The sequence below is a fragment of the Neomonachus schauinslandi genome, chromosome 13 (assembly GCF_002201575.2).
Source record: "Neomonachus schauinslandi chromosome 13, ASM220157v2, whole genome shotgun sequence".
Classification (NCBI taxonomy): domain Eukaryota; kingdom Metazoa; phylum Chordata; class Mammalia; order Carnivora; family Phocidae; genus Neomonachus; species Neomonachus schauinslandi.
Window position 1 is genome coordinate 18,038,535 of NC_058415.1, and position 22,552 is coordinate 18,061,086.

A 22,552-nucleotide genomic window follows, 5' to 3' on the forward strand; every position below is an offset into this window, starting at 1 on the left:
TATGGCAGATCATTCACCATTTACCAAACCCCAACTTGACCATAGCTGCAGCAGCAGCACAAAGCTTATCAGAAGCTCAAACAAAACAAAATAAAACAAGAAAACACTGATTTTTTCAGAAGACCTACAGGACTCAAAAGAAACAAACAGGGGTGACTGGGTGGCTCAGTCGGTTAAGCATCTCCCTTCGGCTCAGGTCATGATCCCAGGGTCCTGGGATTGAGCCCTGAGTTGGGCTTCCTATTCAGCGGGAAGTCTGCTTCTCCCTCTCCCTCTGTCCCTTCCCCAACACTTGTGCTCTCTCTCGCTCTCTCAAATAAATAATAAAATCTTTTTAAAAATTCTTCATATTCTTATGACATCTGAGCTGAGCCTAAGTCTAAATTCCCTTCTGGCTCTTATATTTTATGATTTCAGGTCTTTCATCAGAATTTTGAAGAACTTTCTGCCACTGTGTTAGTGTCTTTTTGAAAGGACTGATGCTGTTTCATACGCCAAATTTCCAAGTCCTCTTCTCATAGTATTTTCCTTCTTCTTACAGACTATGACTATGTCTCTTTATCCTTCTCCATGGACTAAGAGCTGTTTTCTTGGTTATTCTGCAATTTCACTATGATGGATCTTCTTGTAGATTAAAAAATAATAATATATGTTTATGCTTATATATGTTTAATGTATGTTTAATAATACATATGGTTAGTTCTTGGGACTAATGATTGGTACCTTTTAACAATTCTGGAAAATTCTCAGGCATTCCTTTTTTTTTTTTTTTTAACCACCTCTTCCCCATTCTATTATTTGTTTTTGGAACTTTGACATATATTAAATCTTCTCATCCTAACCTCCTTGTCTCTTACTGTTCTTTCCTGTTTTCTACCTCTTTGTCCCTCTGATTTTCTATCTTTTCTTTGTATCTATCTTTGAGATCACTGATTCTCCCGCTATGCATAATCTATGGTTTAATATATCCATTCAGTTTTAATTTTGAATTTTTATGTCTTCCACTTATAAAGGTTATATTTGCTTCTTTTCCAAACTGGTTACTTTTCTATTTTCAAGATGTTCTTTTATTTCTTTAAAAAATATTAAACCTTTAGAGGTGCCTGGGTGGCTCAGTCAGTTAAGCATCTGCCTTCAGCTCAGGTCTTGATCCCAAGGTCCTGGGATCAAGTCCGGCCTCGGGCTCCCTGCTCAGTGGGGAGCCTGCTTCTCCCTCTCCCTCTGCCCCCCCTCTCATGCTTTCTCTTTTGTTCTCTATCTCAAATAAATAAATAAAATCTTTAAAAAATATTAAACACTTGTTATTTTTATATTCTGTAACAGATCATTTCAAGATCAGTGGTCTCTGTGGGTCTGATTCTGATGTCTGTTATTTCTGCCAACTTTCTCTCAGACTGCCTAATTTCCTTGTTTTTAAACTGTGACAAATTTCCTTGAAAATTTACCTGTGAGAACACTTGGTGATCTAAGATTACATTTTTTTTTTAAGATTTTATTTATTTATTTGACACAGAGAGACAGAGTGAGAGAGTAACCCAAGCAGGGGGAGGGGAGAGCGAGAAGCAGGCTTCCCGCTGAGCAGGGAGCCCGATGCGGGGCTCGATCCCAGGACCCTGGGATCATGACCTGAGCCGAAGGCAGACACTTAACGACTGAGCCACCCAGGCGCCCCAAGATTACATTTCCCTAGAGAAGATTTGCATTTGCTTCTACCAATTGCCTTGGGATGCTATCTACTTAGGACTACTTTAAATTGAATTTTCCTTTTGAGATGTTCCCAACACAGATAACGTGAATTCAGATAACTTAGGTGAGATCCAGCTTATAGTTATACGTTCTCAGAGGCGGTTTTGTTGTTGCTTTTTAATCTACCCAATGCCAAGGCTAAGAGTGGGATGATGTTTTTTGTTGTCCCCTTCTCCTGACAATTTTATTTTTCATTCATCCTTACACTGAAACTGTAGTCCTTCGGTTCCCATTTCAGTCTCATATTTTGTCTGGCAACCCTAACTATAATGAAAATGCTCCGAATTTTTCTATTCAAAAAGAGAGATAAAGGCTAATTAAGTGGTAAGAGAGAAAGAGAATCATAAGTTGGTTTCTTTCAAGCCCTAAGCAAATATTTTCTGTGGTATACTAGATTAGAGGTTTATCTATTCTATATTTTGCCACATTGTGGTTTCTTCTCTAATTAGCTTTGCTAATTACTGTCTCCTCATCAAATTCCTTGAGGGTAGGGATTGCCTTTCTTGTCTGTATATATCTTTATAATCACCAAAGCAGTGTATGGACTATCATACAGGATCAGTTAAGTATTTCTTTATTGCTCCTACGTCCATCCCCCTGTTGAATGTTCCTCCTTTCTATCCACCCAAGTACTCAAGCCAGAGCCAGGGAACCATCCCACTTCCTCACCTCCCACATCATATCATCTGATCTTCTCAATTTTTATCTTTTTAGGTTCTCTCCAATCTGATTTTTCATTACTGAAGCCATAGTCTGAGTTTATGCCCAACCATTTCTCCTGCAGTATATTCCTTAAACCAGTGTTTCTCAAATGTGTTACATGGAATCCAGGTTTTGCAAGATTTAAGGGATATAACCGTTTCCACAGTTAAAGAAGTCATTTTCCATGTAGCACCCACAATGATCATTTTAAGATATTCAGATCACATCGGATATTTTTTATAAAGCTTTGATTGTTCCTCATTACTTTTAGATTGAGTGCAAACCTCTTAAGCCTGGCGTGTAAAATGATATTTGATCTGATCCTATGACCTTGGCCTCATCTCCTGACTCTCTCCCTCTCTTTATCCACTGTAGCCCCACTGACCTTCTCCATGTTCCTTGAACAGATGAAGTTTTCTTAGCCTCTGAAACACTGCCCTCAGAGCCCACATGGCTATCTCCTTGTTACCATTCCCATCTCCAAAGGTCAATTCCTGAAAGGTTCTCTCCCCAACAAGCCTATCTAAATTAAGACCTCTCATCTCCATTCTAATCTCATCACTCTCTAACCCTTTATCTGAATCTCTGTACTTATTTACATGTTTTTCTTCTTCATTCACGCATATTTTTGGAGCTTTTGCTATGTGCGAGGCAATACTCATGGTACCAAGGTACAGGAAAACAAAACAAAACCACCCGTCTTCACGGAGCTTGCATTTTAGTAGCTGCTCCATGCATTTATTGAAGATTTACATCTTATTTGCATTATAATAATTATCTAATTTTTCTTTTATTGTCTATTCTCCAAAATGTAAGCTCCAGAATGAAGGAATGAGTGAACAAACGGCTGTAGTGGGTAATCCTCATAGGCACTCAGCTGTGTATATTTATCCATCACTTTCACCTGTTAGTTGGTTGAGAGAAGAATGGGAATCCAGAAACAGCTTGCCTATTAGGATATCCTATTGTTGGAACCAGAGGACTTGGTAAAGACCAGAGTCCAATAGAGAACTGAGTCCTCTTTTAGCCAACATTTGTAGACAATGATTTAGATTATTTATTCTGGTCTCTCTACTACTGTGTCCCTCCAGGGGGTTGTGCCCCATTGTCAGCTGTACTATTTACATTACTGCCAATTCAAATATTTATTCATTGTCCTTGGACACCAGTGAGGACAAAAGGATTGAAAATCGTCAACAGGCCCCCTAACCAAGTACTTTGTATCCCAGCACCACTGAACCTTCCAGAAAAATCTTCTGTTTTGGCAAAGCAGGTCAAAGGGTCCATTTTGTATGCTAGTGTTAATTATCTGAAGCAATTCTTAGTACAAGGCCTATCTGAATTACATACTTTTTAATGCTATTTGGGGCTTGTAATTAGTTGCACTCTGTGGGTATATAAATCTCTTACCCAGTCCTTATTTTTGTGTGGAATGAAGAATGTCAGTGCCTCTCTTACAGATTTGTACAGCATCATCCAATAACTATTTACTCTGGGAGAATATGCATTATTGACAACGTGCTTAATTAACTCCCAAAACAATTTAAGTACTGGCTGCTTGTAATATTGTCTCTCCCCTCAAAGGGAGTAGTGCATCTCAATAGGGGATGGACACTCTGCTGAGGCTCCAGCAAGGCCGCAGGTGCTTATAAAGAGAATTGCTTGAGAACACTGGCCCAATAACAGTGCCTCATCCAGTTGGCAAGTCTTGAGGCCGAGCCAAGAATAACCCCATTTCCTAATGATCTGCCTCCTTTATGGAATCCTATCAGAAAAATATTTCAAATTAAAAGTGAATTTTTAAAAAGGAGTTTGTGTAAACATCTGCCATGGTTTTAAGTGAACCCCATGGAAGATCGGTCTTGTCCTGGTGATGGAGAATTAGGAATTGCTAAGAAACAAAATGGAAAGATGGAAAAACAGAAGTGTGCAGAAAAGTGACAGAAAATGAAGAGTGTGACCAAAAGACTAGTTCTCTGGGGAGAGGGGTCTGTGGAGAAGACCGTTGCAGACATGTGGCATAAATGACCCCTGGAGCTCATAACCTGAGCACGCACATTCTTTCCTTAATAGAATTTTTTTTCTAAGTCCATAGCACATATTTATTAATATAGAAACATGTATAGATACACATAAATAAAATCAGAAATAACTCCTGTTAACATTTTAGCTTTTTCTTCTGATTTTTGATAGTCATCTCTGTACACACAGATCGATATGCATACATAATACATACATATCTAGATACGGATTACCTTCCCTATTCACATAGCCTATCATGAAAATGTCATGTCATTAAATATTCTTAAGAAACAAAATTTTAATGTATAAATGTACCATACTTTTTAAACCTCTTCTCAGCAGATGAACTTTCACATTGTCTTTCATAGGGACATAATCACTGGTTATTCCAATCTAGAAAGTTTTCTCTGGGGAACACATTAACATACTAAAGTTATAGAGGGTCAGAGAAGGATGAGAAAAATGGAATCTAGTCATAGCATTCCAACGCGTTCATTTATATCTATATTTTCAACTTATTTCCCAACCCCCAAAATGCTAGGTGAACAAGTTAATTAGAATTATAGAGTTTGTCTATAAATATGGAAAGCCTAGAAGCCAGGTATAGAAAGTCCTTATATACATACAGATGTGTGAGCCCATCAGAGAACCATTCCTTCCAGTTACAACTTTAAGCAATCGAATGTAAAACATATTTTTGGAAAGCTAGTATATGAATTTATAACCTCAGAGTCAGCATTCTGTTAGATATGGCCCAAGTCCCTCATCTCCAAAGAGAAGTATGCAAGACAACCCACTGGCCCACAGAAAAAGATAGAACTTGTATTTGTAATCATTTTATTATTAAATTTTCTACTTTATCTTTCCACTATATATTTTTAAAAATGTAAAACATTCATGCACTAGCACACATAAATAATTCACACACATATATATGCATTGCAGGCACATGCTAAATTTTTAAACCAATAGGGTGATCAATCAAAACAGTATGGACATTACCACTTTAGATTCTGTAATTAGGGAGCTTATAGAGTATTTGGGGCTAGAAACCTATGAAGAAGGGGCAAAGCATCAGTTTGGTCCATACTCTGCCTAAGTGTGGGAAGCACTGGGAAGGCAAACATTGCCCCAAGTTTGGTCAAACCTAGCATATAGGTGATTGGAACTGGGAAGGTAATAGAGCCAAAAGGTTGAAGTTGTGGGAAAAGCCAGCATCCAGGGCATGATGAATTACAATAAGGCAGGTGCCGCTTTATGGAACACTTACAGATGTGGCCTAAGAGGTCAAAGCAAAGGGAGCCTAATGAGTCTAGGACACCTGAGGAAGGACTGAGGTAGGGGAAAACCTAGAAGCCTCCCAAGAACATAAGTTTAACCTGCCCATTAGCCTAGCATCCCTAACTAGTAGATCTGTGCAGTAAAGGACTATGGAACAGATCAGTTTCAATAGGCAGTGGTAGAGGGAGGCCTGGGGTGTGGATGAAAGTTCTAGAAGCCTGAAAATGAATCTTTTTTTTAAAGATTTTATTTATTTATTTGACAGAGAGAGACACAGCGAGAGAGGGAACACAAGCAGGGGGAGCGGCAGGGAGAGGAAGAAGCAGGCTTCCCTCGGAGGAGGGAGCCGGATGCGGGGCTCGATCCCAGGACCCTGGGATCATGACCTGAGCCGAAGGCAGATGCTTAACAACTGAGCCACCCAGGTGCCCCCTGAAAATGAATCTTGAAAGACATACCACCCTGACATCAACTTTTTCCCCTGGTTTTGCAAAGAGGCGATTCTGCCTCAACAACATAGCTGATCCCTGGCTAATTCTGGCCTATCTAGATATTATATGATAAAGGCTATTCTTTAAAAAACCAAGTCTTTTGTCTCCTTCAAATGAAAAAGAAATGTACAGTAAGATTTTAGAAAAAGCAAATGAGAGTCATTTTAGCTTATACATATCTTTAATTGTGTGACTCCGAGTTTATGTAAACCATAAACAACAAATTCTTGTTCTCTGCACATTTTGAAAATTCGATTCCATTTCAAGTTTAAAATATCCCTTTCCTGATGCATTTTGTAAGTTAGATGCCCATAAATCCTAATGTGGCCCTGATCCATCCGTATGCAATGGTGAAGGCTATAGGTATTACTAAGAACACAATAACACGGCAGAGGATGTACGTTGACCACTGAAGGTGAAGTTGAAGGCAGCAGTCAACACCTCCATGAGAAGAGGGAGTTTCCCATGAGCCCCAGCACTGATAAAACTAAGGAAACCATGGGAAAGTGACACACAGGATCACAAAGACCTCTCCAGAAAGAGGGGGTACCAAAGTCCTGCCCATCCCACCCCATAGAAAGGAGACAATAGACAGGAGTTTTCTCAAGAAAGGCAGGCTGTACCCCCATTTTGACGAGGCATCTGCTCATACATTCTCCTTAGTGAGGATGTGAACAGGTGGAAGCCAGGAACTGTTTCCAAAGGCTTTTTTTTTCTTTTTTTCCAAATGTGCGAGGCTCTCTCTGAATTCTGACTGAACTTGCCCCACGTGCCCTCAAACTATGTTCTCTCAGCTCAAAGGTTTGACAACACCAAGTAACCAGAGCTATTCAAACATCCTACTTTGGAAACCACCTTCTGAGACAGTCCACAATGCTAGCTTGTTTGGACTCTTCCAACCCTAACCCCCAAACACACACACACACACACACACACACACACACTCACACACACACACACCGGAAGAGCCAGCAACATTCACCTTTCTCCTTAAGCCAACCCTCCTTTCCTACCCTACCATTCAAATGCCAACTTGACTTAGACTCAACTTCTAGGTTTGGGATTGTTACCTTTCCTTAATCCCATAACAGCTGCCTCTCAGTGGTCAAGCTAAATCCATTTAGCTTATGTCTGACTTGTGGATCTTCTGGGGTGGAAAATTTTTTAAAATAATTCTTATTCTTCAGAATAACCGGTAATGATGAGAAAGACTAATGGGCATTCATAAGCTGTTCTAAGACATACTTCCTGTTCTATGCATTATTCATTTATGCAAACTATTGTAAAGGTACCAAATTCACTGTGCATCTGGGCTGGAAAGGTCCCTGGACTCAAGATTACATTGGTATGCACATTTCTGAGGCTTGGTTCTGTTTAACATTTTCATCATGACCTGCTTAAAGGAGCAGAGAGCAAACTCATTAAATTCCTAGATGGGAGGGATGGCCAGAACATTAGAGAACAGGATTAGAATTTCCCCAGCCCTTGCCAAATTAGCAAAACTGTCAGAGTCAAATATGTTCATTGGGGCTGGGCAGGGAAAAGTAGGATGCCCAACTGTGAGCTGAGTAGTAGCAGCTTATTTAGGAGCAGACCTGAAAGAATAGAGATGCAAACATAGACGCGTAGCAGGAAATACTTACCCAGTGGAACCACTCGTGTTCTCCGGGGCCTTTGCACCCCTCTTAAAATGGATTGTGGAAGCATAAAGACCCCTCCCCACCTGCAAAAATTCTAAGAATTTCTGTGAGCTTTTCTTTCTCAAGGCACCTCTAGCTTCAGATTCCTTATATCATGTAATTAGCCTACTTTATGGTTCATTTCACCATCCTGCTCTGGTCTGGTCACCCTGTAACAAACCATGTCACCATACAGCAGACACAAAAACCATTTCCCTACTGTGAGCATATCATGGCCTCCTGCAGAAGGGTCTGGCTACGTCCTTGGCTGTCTTGAGTCTTGTTCCATCCTTCCATGGAAGGGGCACGGCTGAATCTGGCCCAAGAGTCGGTCATACATTGCCAACCCCTACTAGACTCAACTGCAGAATTTTTACCTTTTGAAGTCTTAGCAACCATTTTCTCCAACCAGATCATTTTATACCTACAGAAATCAGAATCCAGAAAGCAGCGCAACATTTAATGCAAGTTCACAAGGCAGTTAAGCCAGAGTTAAAACTTCAAACTAGAAACAGCCCAGTTCCCAGGCCAGTACCTTCTCCACTGCATCATCACTAGGCTATTTCCAGAAGGTTCTGTCAATCTCTGGTTAAATGGCAGAACCTCTTACAGAAATTTTTCCACAATAGCTTTTGGTGTAATGCATCAGCCATATAATGTGTAATACACAGTAGTGTTGTCTTGCAACATCCCTAGGAGAACCCAGGATGAGCATTTGGCTAAAGATTTGAGCAAGGGGCAGATTTTGTGAAAACCAAAATAGAGCCTAGAGTAGATTAGAAAGGAAAGCTGTGCACAAAGTTCAAAGGGCAAAATTTTGTTTAAATAAAGTTAAAGGTCACATACAACCTTCACATACCACGAGGAACATTCTAAAGAGGAGCAATTTTTTTCCATCTCTTATCAGAATGAAAAGAACAGAACTGGAGTACCATAGAAACTTTGCTGGAGGTCACTCTGTGAGTCACGGGAATCACGGGCCAGTGGAAATCATAGAATTCCCTTAATAATTGGATCTGGAATTGGCATCTTTCAAAGAGGGTTATGAGGAAGGGAAATAGACTGAATTAGTGATTCTCAAAGCCCTTGCTCTCTCATTAAGTCCCCTGAAAGCTGTAGGAAAGAGTCCTTCTCTGAGCCAACAGGGACATATTGAATCATTATACTTAATGAGAACAGGACAATTCCTTCAAGAGATTTGTGACGTGCCCAACACAAAGTAGATACTGTATTGGAAAAAAAAAAATAATTGTCCAGATTTCAAAGGAGGCTCCCAGATGACACTCCCTCACATTGGCAGGCATTAGGGGTAGCTCATAGAAAACCTACCATTCAGAGTTGAGAGCCCGTCGCTCCTTCCAAACATGCATGTGTGGACACGCTTGATGCCTTTCCCTCACAGAGGCCAGGAGGTACTTAATGCGGATGGTTCTTAATCTGCAGTTTGAAGACCTAGGAGCTTGGGACTCTACTTCCTTGAAAATCAGGGCCAACCGTTATTCCTGAGAACTCTTATTTTACTAGCTTTGATAAAGTTAAACCACAGCATACGTCATGCTACTAATTAAAAATGGTATAATCTGTGCAAATATCATTTCTGGAGAGTACCTTTCATGAAACATCCCAAAAAGATTATTTGTCTCAAGCCAGGACTTTTCCAGAGCCCATTTTTCCAAATGATGGACTCTCGGTACTTATTATGTTTCATTATTATAATTTTCTTCCAGATAATCCAGAAACCTGTACATCATGCACTCCGGGGTATTACATGTAAGTTTGGTTTTTTGGGTTTTTTTTTTCATGGCACTAACTTTTCTGCAGTTTAAGCATTACTGACTTAATCCTAAATCCAGTGATTAAAGCAAAGAGGCCGGGCAGCCTGAAGCGACTCTGCCCTGTCAGGCTATTAAAGAACAATTCTTGGATTTAGCAATAAGAGCCCAGCTGTTTTCTTGCCTCCAAAGGAGGCCCTCTTTTTCTTGGTCCTGGAAGTCACCCAACCTGACACTGGTGTCTAGGAATCTTGCCATGGGTTACCAGGATTCAGACCTTGCTGTTCATGGACAAACCTTAATGACAGACCCGCCCCCAGGCAAGCTATTTCCAAACATCTGCGTGGAGACCTTGTCCTTAACAGGAGTCAGAAAATCCAGAATATAGCCAGGTACTTTATGAGCTCTGAATCATCCCCTGGGTAAGAAGAGACACAGACCACTAGATTAAATGAAACGCAGGTAACAGTCCCTTCCAAAGTTCTCCAATTCAACTCTACAAGTCAGAGATGGGAGGTGTCCACATCACCTCCCCTTCCCATTGCCATGTGACAGAAGCACACAAACCGTCTGTTCAAATCCCAGGCCTGCCTTTAACTACCTATGGGACTTTGAGCATTTTACCTCGAGACTCAGTTCCCTTATCTAGAAATTAAAGACAAGTTATAGCTACCATAGGAGAATTGAATGGAGGTTGAAATGAGGACTTAATGCATCATCAGTACTCCATAAATAAATATTGCTACCCCTTTCCTTCTCCCCACCCTCTTCACAGCTGCCCCGATGATGGGTCCTCAGGGTCCAGAGGGAAGTGGTTAATGACTTGTTTGGTGAGCACACATAGACCAAGTTTTTGTCCTTGAAACCTAAATAACTATACCTGTTAAAAATGATGTGTAGACAGATGTCAGGATATTAAATTATGGTGGTGAAGAGAAATACGTCAACATAGCTCGTGGAAGAAACTCCATCTCCTCCCCCTCTTAGGTTTGAACACCACTGTTACAAGTCCTGTCCTCAGAAGACCTACAGTGAAGAATCTGAATGCAAAGCGTGTGAGACCAACTGCGGCAATTGTGACCAGCATGAGTGCTATTGGTGTGAAGAAGGCTTCTTTCTCCTGGGTAAGCCTGAGAACCGCATGGTGCAAAGGAAGAACAAGGCTCCAGAGCCCCACCCAGAAATAAGAGCACTGGCTTGACTGGCTTCCGACTCTTCCTGTGCCTCTTGTCCAAGGATGGATTTTAATTTGGTTTGAAAATAAACATTAGCCGGGACTACTTCCTTCTGCTTTTATTACTGAAGCAGAGTTCCTATGTCACTCATTCATTTCCAACATCTCCAAGCTGATGGAAACAAGAGTGACAGGCGCGGGGGTGGGGAACGCTGAAGATAAATGCCTTAGATCAAATCACCTGGAATATTCAGAACCATGACTCTTTCCCGGAGACTTAACCCACGCTATATATTCCTGAGCAGTGTTAAAGATCAACAAGATCCTTTGTCTTTGGTTTTGGTCAGATGGTTAGGAAAGAACTATACTAGGAGTCTTCCAGTGGAAGGACTCACAGCCCAGTGCTCTCGAATGTTTGCAGGATCAGCCCACACTGATCTCTAGTGCTTCTATACAGAGATTCGTTTGATTTGCACTTTTTCAAGGCCCTGAGAATTTGAAGTTCTTTATGCTCTTCATCCCTTCACCCCTTGAGCAAACTGAAATGCTTGGTTAAGAGAGGACTGACTTGTTGGATTTAAGACCCGTTTCTTGGCTGAAAGAAGCTTATGGCAGTTTGGTTTCTTGAAAAACAAACTCAAACAAAGAGTGTTCCTGAGATTCCCCGCGGCCTGTTTAGAACTCGGCCTCGCATAGCGCGCCAAGCCAGCCGGGGACCCACCCTCATGCTCCCTCTCTGTGTGCCCCTGCAGGTGGCTCTTGTGTGAGCACATGTGGTCCTGGCTTCTATGGCGACCCAGAGCTGGGCCAGTGTGAGCGCTGCCACCCAGCCTGCGTGACCTGCAGTGGCCCTGGCTACCATCAGTGCGGCAGCTGCCGGGAAGGACTGCAGCTGCGACATGGGACATGCTCGGAGCCTGCCCAGACCCAGGTGGAAGGCAAATTCTGGAACGGTACGTGCCTCCCGAGACAGAAAAAGCAGGTGTCTGGCCCCCTTCTCTGCCTGCCTGCCTCCCTCCCGCTTTAACGCTTGCTTTTGGGATATCCCAAAAGAGAGGAAGGCAGGGCAGTGAACCAAAGCTTGGAGTGGGAAAGGGTAGGAGGCGGTGGTTTGTTGTCATCCGACCTGGAGGGAAACCCAAAGCGCAGCCTACGGGTGGTGTGGCCCGTGAGTTCCTATCGGGAGGAGACCTCAGATTGGGTAAAGAGAGTCATGTAGGGGAATGGCCCAACGACCATTCTCAAAGATTTCAGAATAGCTTCTATCTAAGGTAAAGGAAAACGACTGGTAAAGGTGGGCTTTTTCAGTTGGACAAGGAAGACCTGCTCTAAAAGTACTGGAATTTAAGCTGAGACAGCTGATCTTTCCGGCTGGCTGATTAGACCTTAGCATCATCCAAGCTTGCCTTTCAGAAGATCCCCTCCAGGGGCACCTGGGCGGCTCACTCAGTTAAGCAACCAACTCTTGATTTCTCCAGGTTGTGAGATCGAGCCCGGAGTCTGGCTCCATGCTCAGCGGGAAGTCTGCTTGAGATTCTCTCTCCCTCTCCTCGTCACTCCCCCCAACTCGTGCTCTCAAGTAAAATAAAATAAAAGTCCCCCTCCAGTTGCAGTTGGGGAAAGTGGGGATTTTGATGGGGGCCGGAGGAAGGGTGTGGGAGTTTGCAATCTAACAGTAAAGGCTTGCGCGTGCTCATTCCTACCTGCATCTTCAGTACTGACCTCACATTGAAGCCTCAGTCACGAGCTTCCTTGCAAGGTAGTTACTAACTCCAGTGACCTCTCTGTGTCTCTGGTGGTTAAGAAACCAAACCCTCTTCCTGCTGGAAAAATCTGACTCACATTCTATGCAGAGACGCTCATGAAAACAAGAGATGCTCTCCGTTTGATTTCAAGGCAAGGATTTGTTAAAAAGGTCATTTCAGTGCAATGGCAGTGGAGGTCTGCTCAGGATGAGTCTCCGAAGGGCCCGGGGCGAGGGATAGATCCCGGGCAGGAGAGAGGCTCTTGCCGGGTCTGACGAGGGACATCCATGGCGACCGTCCACCACGACAGGGTTGCATGTGTGACTTAAAGGAAAAGCAGCTCAGAGACCATCACAAACCCAGCAGCCAAAAGCCATGGAGAACACGGGCCAATTTCAGAGGCATAGCTGGGAAGAAAATCATTCAATCCAGATTGGGATATCTTCCGTGAATTATAGCTGGACCCAAATGCTGAAAACGAGCTTGTCTGGCATTCAGGCATTTAAGAGGCAGGGCAAGCCAAGAGGAAAATAGTCTGGTGCTGGGTCTCTAGCTCAGAACATCTGTATTTTATCTGGCATCCAGATGATGAAAAGGTCCAGGGATCCAAGAGTCAGAGCAGATTTGATTCCCCAAATGATTACACGTCCCTTTCAACTGGGCTACGCACTTTGCAAGCAGAAATCAGGCCTTGACTGCTCCCCTTTGTCAGAGCACCACACCCACCCCTCTGCATTTTCTACTATCAAAATATAGTGTTTTTGAAGAAAGGAAGGAATTAGTCCATTTGGGGAGTTAGCACTACTAAGGGATTTGGGAAGCAGATGAGAATGTTTCTCATGGCTGGACAAAAGCAACAAAGTCAATGCCATGGCTGCGCTTTTCTATGACCTAGGAAATCAGACATGCAGACTATTAATAGTGAGGAAAACTCTTTCTTCACTGAGCAAGGTGAGGCCGGAGCTCAGCTTCCCCAGCAGAGCTTAGACACCACTGAGGGAGACAGTAAGTGGGAAATGCACTCCATCAAGTCCTGGGAGTATTTGAGCCAAATGCCTACATCTTTCCCCTGACTTCTAACTCTTAAAAAACAAAAACAAAAACACAAACACAAACAAAAAAAAAACCCAACAAGGTTGAGGGTATAATAGGAGGGCAGAAGTTTCCAGAAAACAGGCACTAATTAGCCTCCCCTTTAAGATGATGCTAAGCAGGTGGCAGTCATCCTGGGTCAACTCAGTGGGAGCCCAGACAATGGACAGAATGATTTTAGAAGAATAGAGCTGCCTAAGTGCTCTCAGCAAGGTGGTGGTGTGGTTTTCAACACGGTTGCAGATCCACATAGGAAAGGTAAAATGGGACAAACTCCAGTCCACTCCTTCACCCACATGACCTCCCAGAGGAAACAATCAGAGCTTGTTTGCACCCAAAGACTACAACCGCCCCCCACGGTCTGTGCCAGTACATGTTGGGGAAAGAGCCTTGAAATAAAAATCCAACTAGACTTCGCTAAACCCCTCTCTTAATAAAGGGTCTGCTCACGATGGGAGGACCGTAATTCTTCGTTAATTAAACACGCAGTGGCATCACCTCCTGCCCCAGTCCAAGGATGGAGATTTCCCTACACATTGGACCATGCCTGGCCAAGCCTCCAACCAAGACTAACTCATCTCCAAAGATGGCGGCTCAACTCTGTTCTTCCTGCCAGCAAAAAATCACTTGCACCAGAGTACGGATCCCTACCAGATCCCCTGTCCTGGTCACTAACACCCTGTGAAGATTCCTAGGCCAGTGCCCCTGTATGGCAGCAACAGACCCAACGTGAAATAGGCTGCTAATGGCTTCCACAGGGACTCAGGCATCACGAGCCACCGTGGGTGAAAACGTTCAGGCGTGGCAGGCCACAGTTTCGGCTGCTTTCCTGAAACCATTGTTGGGAATGGAAACAGTTCACTCTATGACTGTTAAATCATTTGGATTTTCTTAAGTGGTTTTCCCCCTGGTAGTGCCGGAAAGTCCTAAGAATAATTCCTGCACATTTCCCCTACCCACCTATTTCCATCATCGATTAAAACCGTGTTTGTAGCAGGCTCTAATTACATATGCTGATGATAGTTTAATCTACAAAGCGCAGACACAGGGAATTAACTTTTTGACCACATCCTAACAATTTCTCACTAGCCTGTCTTTTGATTTTGATTCCTATGCCCTGAGGAAGCCTGGAATCCCAGAGCCAGTCACAAACACTGAGAGCCGTATGTAAAAAATAAATCTCAGCGGTGGGCAGATACGCTGCCTATGTGTAACTGAACCTTCGAGGGCTTTAGAGATGCCACGAAAATCTGATTTTTAGAAGGACTTTGTAGATATACACAGTTGCCTCGCGTAGAAATGAGGACCTCATTTTTACTTAATTAACCAACCAGCACTCCGTGAAGAAAACACAGGACTCTGGATGAGTAAATGATTAAACCTTTGGCCCACAGGATCCCTGAAGGAACCATGCGTCTCCATTTGTCCTGATTGTCAAATATCCAGGAATTTCAATAGGGGATCATTAAACCATCGGCAGCTTGAAATCAACTACAATGGGAGTATTTACACCACGGAAATCAGCAAACACTACAATTTAAGGTTTTTGTCGTGTGTTCCAAAGAGCCATTTTACCGGTACACCACTGCTTTGACCTCGACCGAACTATTTTAAAATCCAAATTAATTACTAAAAAGTCTCTCTAGTGGATGTAGGCTTTAGAGGTAAGCATACCAGGGTTCAGACCCTGGCTCTGTTCTTTACTGGCTGTGTGACCTTAACCAAGTTACTCATCCTGTCTGAATCTTAGTTCCCTCATCCATAAAATAAGAACATGGAACTGCTTCAGCCAAGGTCATTCTGAGAATTAAATGGGAGAGCCCACATAAAGCTCCCAGGACAGAAGAGGACACAAAAGTTAAAACTACTCCCTTGCCCTTTAACCTGACCCAGTCTTAACACGGGAAACACTAGTTCACTTCAAAACAGTCTTCCCTGTCAAAAGCAAGTAATTGGGGGGGGCCCTAGGTTGGGGAAGAATAGTCCCAGAAAGAAGGCAGCAAATAGTGGTCAGCTGGGATGCCTAGGAGCCAAGCAGAGTCCTGACTTAGCCAATACTGTGTATAAAGATGTCAGTGGCGGCTTTATTTATAATAACCAAAAAAAAAAAAAAGATGGAGCAATCTAAAAATGTGGAAGAAAAAAATTAAGTGAATTATGGTTCATGCAAATACATAATCCATTAAAAATAGTGTGTACTAAGAATTTTAATAGCAAGAGAATATGCCTATAAAATTTATAATAGCAAATGCAGGGGCGCCTGGGTGGCTCAGTCGGTTAAGGGTCTGCCTTCAGCTCAGGTCATGATCCCAGGGTCCTGGGATGGAGCCCCACATCCAGGTCTCTGCTTGGTGGGGAGTCTGCTTCTCCCTCTCCCTCTGCCTGCCACTCCCCACCCCCTGCTCGTGCTCTCTGTCAAATAAATAAAATCATTAAAAAAAAAAAAGTAGGGTCGGTATTATATACACAGAAGACATAAATGATTAAGTACATATACGTGATTATACTCACACATTCAGCACGAAGATGGGAAATCTACGTGCAGACGTCTACATCGCAGGCATCTCTGGGTGGTAAGGTGATAGGCGAAACTGATCTTCTTCATCTTTCTTGCATTAAAAAAATAAAACACTTTATTTTTCTTTTCTAATAAAAAAGAGCCTGTGCCCACTGCAAGCCCATCTTTGGTGAGGAGCCTGCCACAGAAGCGACGGCGGAAGTTTCAAATCAAAAGAGGTAACAGGGAAATAGGGAGAAGATCATCACACTGAATCAAAAGCCTCTGTGACGTAGAAACCAACCCAAAGAAGCTGGGCTACAAGGAGCAAATGGGGGTGCCCAAGTAAAAACAGAAGGAGGTGGTGACCACAACGTAGATGCTCAAAGGCCAAAGACCCGGGAGGAAACTCAGCAGTGGAGCTTTCTGGAACATTTAAGGGCGTTCCTGATGTGCTGAGTGGTTATATCTGGGGGAGAGGCTATCAAGAAAAGCCTCTGTCCTTGCAGATCTGTAATAGGCTGGAAAAGCACCTTTGGCCTTCCCAGTCACTGTAGTAGTATTTGAAATAGCAGAGATTGGAAAAAAAACACAAAAAAACCCGAAGTGGTCACCAACAGTTACCAGTTAGAAAAATGAAGTATGATACATCCATGGAATGGAATGTTGTGGAGTCATAAACAAGAGGGGGTTCTTTATGCACCGATAGAGAATGAGCCCCAAAATACATTATTACCAAAAAAAAAAAAAAGCAATGTGATAAACAGTGCGAATAGATACAGTTTATATAAAAAGGATGGAGAGATACTTTATGATATATTCCCTTTCTTCAGTTTTGTTGGTTTTTTTTAACTGTGTGAGTATTGCTTATTTAAAAAAAAATTTTTTTAAATAAAACTCCCGTTTTATATGGTTTAGCTATAGTCATTTCTAAAGGACAGACACTATATTTTCTTGGTCAAGGTGATTTTTTTTTCTTTGAGGTCTTGTCCAGTCCAGAATTTCTGGAGTGGAAAAAAAAGAGAAACTATGATCAAAGTCAAAATTTACTTGTGATTAAGTCACTAATCTTTTATGATAAAAAGCTGTGGCGGGGAACGACAATCCCTTGCCCACACTTAATTGCTGTTAACTGTGTGTACGGAGCACCCTCTCGTGGACATATGCTGACATTACAGAATTTTATATCCAGGGTATCCCAGTAAAATCTCAAACTGCCAGAATGTGAGATACACGTAATTATAAATACATATGTAGATATATACATTATATTTTGCAAAAATGTGAGAAAACCCATTAAAGCTCATGTCTTTCTAAATAAAAAATTTAGTATAAAAATGATAAAATCGGGGCGCCTGAGTGGTGGCTCAGTCAGTTAAGTGTTTGCCTTCTGCTCAGGTCATGATCCCAGCTTCCTGGGATGGAGCCCTAGTTCCGTCTCCCATATCGGTGGGGAGTCTGCTTCTCCCTCTCTCCCTACTCCACCCCTCCACTCGTGTGCTCTTGCTCGCTCCAGCTCTCTCTGTCTCTCTCCCTCTCTTTTTTAAGATTGTATTTATTTGTCAGAGAGAAAGAGCACAACCAGGGGGAGCGCCAGGCAGAGGGAGAAGCAGGCTCCCCACTGAGCAAGGAGCCCCACGTGAGACTCGATCCCAGCACCCTGAGATCATGACCTGAGCCGAAGGCAGACATCCAACCGACTGAGCCACCCAGGCGTCCCTCTCTCTGTGTGTCTCAAATAAATAAATAAAATAAAATTTTTAAAAAAAGATAAAATAAAAAATTCAAACCTTGAGGGGAAAAACATTCAACCCCTGGCCTAGACATATAATATTAAAGATGGTCAAGGTGTTTCTGATAAATATTATTTTGCTATTATTTTTTAAGAACGCTCAGCCATTAAGTATCTTTTTTTCAGTTCCATTGAAATACAATTGACATACAACATTGTCAGGCTTAACCAGCATAATGTGATAATTTGATATACATATATATTACAAAATGATTACCACTATGAGGTTAACACATCCACCACCCCCATAGTTACCTTTTGTGTGTGTGTGCATGTGTGTGATGAGAACTTTTAAGAGCTACTCTCTCAGCTAATAGAGTATTAGCTGTAGACACCATGCTGGACATTACATCCTCAGCACTTATTCATCTTATAACTGGACATTTGTACCTCTTGGTCCACTTTCACCCATTCCCCACCCCGACCCCGACACCTGGCAACCACCAATCTACTCTAGGTCTTTGGTTTCCTTGTAGGTTCCACATATAAGTGAGATCATATGGTATTTGTCTTTCTCTCTCTGACATACTTCACTTAGCCTAATGCTCATGATTTATCCCTTTGTTGCAAATGGCAAAATTTCCTCCTTTTTTTATGGCCGAATAGTGTTCCTTTATACACATATGACACATCTTGATCCATTCATCCATCGATGGACACTTACGTGGTTTCCATGTCTTGGCTCTTGTAAATAATGCTACTATGAACATGTGAGGACAGGTATCTCTTCAAGGCAGTGATTTCATTTCCCTCAGTTATATACACAGAGTGGAATTGCTGGATCATAGGGTAGTTCCATTTTTAATCTTGTGAGGCCCCTCCGTACTGTTTGCCACCGTGGCTGTGCCCATTTATGGCCCCTCCAGCAGGGCACAAGGGTTCCCTTTTCTCCACATCCTCACCGACACGTGCTGTCTCTTCTTGATCCTAGCCCTTCTAACAGGTGTGAGGTGATCTCACATTGTGGCTTTGATCTGCATCTCCCAGGTGGTTAGTGAGTGAGGACTGATGTTGGCAACCGAATTGTTGCTCATCTCTGCCGCCTTCTCGTTTGGGTTAAGTGAGACTGTCAGTTTAAAAAGGCCTTGGTCCTGTGGAGCTTCCTGTTGTCTGTGAGAACCCTGTGCCTGACAGTGCTCCGCACAAGGCTAATTGAGTTCTTAACAGCTCCCCCCAGGGAGAGTACAGCAGTGAGTCAGTCTCCTGGAAAACCAAGGCATATTTCTCTCTCCAGACTAGGAAGAGAACGGCCACTTAGCATGGCAGGATGATCATTTATGTCTACACATCTGTATCTACATCCACACCAATCTGTCTGTCTACCTACCTACCTCTGAGTCTAGTTTCCTTTGTAGTGAATCTCAGCAGCTTATTAAACATAGCGTCTTCAGAGAAACCAAGCAAACCCTCCCGGTGCCACTCCGGGTATGGAACAGAGGGAAAAGAGAACTAAAGCCTAAGGTTGGGAAATGGCAAGTATGGTAACCAAGGAGGAAACTGGGAGGAAGGAAGCAGACAGTCTAGCATTTACTGAGCCGCTGTGTGTGCGCGTTACACACTGTTTCATTTAGCCTCCACGACAGTTCTATAAGGGAACGATCGTTTGCTCTCATTCTAGAGACACGGAAAATAGGACTCTCGGAGTTTAATTACCGTATCCATGGTTACCCTCCCATAAGTGGCACAGCTGGGCTCTGACAGCAGGTGTGCCTACAGAACCCACTTTGTCAGACTGACTCTCAGGAAGAGCAGGAAGGAGCAGGAAGCAAGAGAGGGACGGTGATCGTAAGATGCCAACAGTAACAGTCAACTGAGGGTCTGGATCATTCCTATCACACATTCTGAGCTAGATCTTCTTTTTCTAATTCTCTCCTATGAGACTTATGCTGATTCCCAAGCAGCTCCTGAGATTCGGTCAAGATCTCATGGACTCATTGAGTGATGTCACCAAGGCTATTCTGTAGGTCTTTGAAATTGTCCTGTGGACTTCCTGACTCCCTGGAAAAGCCTGGTCACCAAAGGAATGCTCTTGGGGGGCAAGGGAGAGAGGAACACCTCAAATGTTTCCCAGGGAAATGGTGTATTGACCTGGGATGGCCTGCCTATCACCTGACCAACCAGAAAGCCCACAGGTGGCTCCATTAGGTGAATGTTTAATGATGATTTGAGAGGAGATAAATTTAGGTTTGCATTCCACAGTGATTACTCTGAAGAACACAGAAACCCAAACATTGACGGATTTTGAAACCTGGTTCCAAAGAACAGAAAAAAAAAAAGGGGGGAAGAGAGGAAGAAAGGAAAAGAGAAAGTTACCCCATAAAAGACACAATGAATTCTGTTATCCTCTTGGAGTGAAGAGAAATGGTCATCTAAGACTCTTGGTGAAAGAAGTGATGACCTTTAACTAGAAAACTTTCATGCATGCATGCACACAAGCACACACCCTCACAGATTTTTAATATATGAAAGAAGGAACACCTGTTAGTTCAAACAGCTCCGTTGAATTTAAGACTATCCTGTCACTGGAAGTTTGCAAACCATGTCTTGATAATCAATTGGAAGGAAGAAAAAAAATAAATGAAATACATGAATAAATGAATAAAGCCCACCATGGAGGTTTAGCCAATGCAAAATTGAAAGGATTCTATGCTGGGCAGGAAGGAAAATGAGATTACCCATGAGATCCTTTCCAACACTGTAATACTATGAGCCTGTTCAAAGGATACTGACTTCTGGTTTCTGTCTACACAGACATTATGAGAGGACACCAGCCTTGTCATCCTTCTTGTAAAACCTGCAATGAATCTGCGACCCTGTGCACTTCGTGTCCAAAAGGTCAGTATGGAGTATGATAAGAAGTGGCTGTGGCCAAGCCAATTCACTGTCACTCATGTGTATTGGCATTTTTACGTAAAAGGTTTGCAGGACTTGATCCAGTCCTCACTGTTTCTATCACTGTGGCTACTCTGGAAAAATGCAGGGACCCAAACAGTGACCTCTAACAAAAACTGGTATTCAGAAGTGCATGGTGGGTTCAGTCGGTAGAATATGTGACTCTTGATCTCAGGGTTTTAAGTTCGAGTCCCACATTGGGTGTAAAAATTACTTAAAAATAAAATCTTAAAAAAAAAACAAAACTGGCTTTCAAAGGACCAAAAAAAAAAAAACAGAGAGAGAATGAAAAGAAAAATGCCAATGTTCTTATCCAAAGGCATGATGAAGTCATCTGTTGATCTGGCCACAGATTTTGTTAGGGTCTCTGGGTACCTGACATTTTTAGAGGTTCCATTACTCTTTAAAGTGCATTAGCCAAAACAAGAGAACTTAGGGTAGAACTTAGGGTAGGGTAGAGGGTAAACACCCTACTTATTCTTTCCTTCTTCATTTCTGAATTTAGGAGAGAAAAAAAAAACCCAAGAACAACAACTTTTTTTTTTTTTAAGATTTATTTGAGAGAGAGCGCGAGCAGGAGCAGGGGAGAGGGGCAGAGGGAGAGGGACAAGCAGACTCCCCACTGAGCAGGGAGCCCAATGTGGGACTCAATCCCAGGACTCTGGGATCATGATCTGAGCTGAAGGCAGATGCCCAACTGACTGAGCCACCCAGGCACCCCAGCCAAGAACAACAAACTTAACAGGTCAAGAGATGAACTGCTTCATCATTTACAATAACAAAACATCAGAAATAGCAACTTCCCTGAATTCTGGGGATATTTTATTAACATGGTACACTAACAGTGAGAAGTTAAGAATTAAAAGTGACCATTAAAGTGGTCATTATGTTGGAAGGTGCAATGTTCATCATGAGATGGGGCACAAAAGTTTAAAATTTCAGGTGTGCCATGATTCTACCCCTACGAAATATAAAAGTTTACAACCAAAAATTGAAGGAATTTTCTTGGGATTTGGGAGTGAAGGGTGATTTTAAAATAGTTTTCTTCAATAATGATGTTATCTGATTTTTTTTCAATTAAGAAGCACTGGGTGTTATACGCAAACAAGGAATCAGGGAACACTACATCAAAAACTAATGATGTAATGTATGGTGATTAACATAATAAAATAAAATAAAATAAAAAAGAATAAGTAGGCAGACCGTCCACTCCAGGTGGCGCTGGATGGTGGAGGAGTTGCCACTATGTTAGTGTCCTAGCAGGAGAGGATTCCAGAAGCAGAAGAATAGACTCTATTGAGCTGCACATGTAAAACGGCCTTACACAAAGACAGACCAAGGTGTTAATAGACAGATCAACTGGGGAAAGGGAAACCCCATAGTGACCTGCAGGAAAGTAAAAGAAACAGGGCAAGCGGGCACCTGGGTGACTCAGTCAGTCTTGATCTCGGGGTCCTGGGATCGAGTCCCACATCTGGTTCCCTGCTCAGCAGGGAGCCTGCTTGTCCCTCTGCCTCTGCCCTTCCCCCCATCATGCACTCTCTCTCTCTCTCAAATAAATGAAAGAAAGAAAGAAAGAAAGAAAGAAAGAAAGAAAGAAAGAAAGAAAGAAAAGGAAGGAAGGAAGGAAGGAAGGAAGGAAGGAAGGAAGGAAGGAAGGAAGGAAG

General features: G+C 42.6%; 1 protein-coding gene across 2 annotated transcripts in view; it reads left to right on the plus strand.

The window, feature by feature from the left end:
- PCSK5 (proprotein convertase subtilisin/kexin type 5) overlaps positions 1-22,552 on the plus strand; it is a 463,530-nt gene that overhangs the window by 405,158 nt on the left and 35,820 nt on the right. Inside the window, exons 25-29 of one of the 2 annotated variants that reach the window (XM_044920816.1) lie at positions 9,649-9,691; positions 10,681-10,817; positions 11,620-11,820; positions 16,363-16,440; positions 20,745-20,828. In XM_044920816.1, coding sequence (XP_044776751.1) covers positions 9,649-9,691; positions 10,681-10,817; positions 11,620-11,820; positions 16,363-16,440; positions 20,745-20,828 — 543 coding nt within the window. The remainder of the gene's footprint in view (positions 1-9,648; positions 9,692-10,680; positions 10,818-11,619; positions 11,821-16,362; positions 16,441-20,744; positions 20,829-22,552) is intronic. The other variant, XM_021689363.1, reaches the window with a different exon arrangement.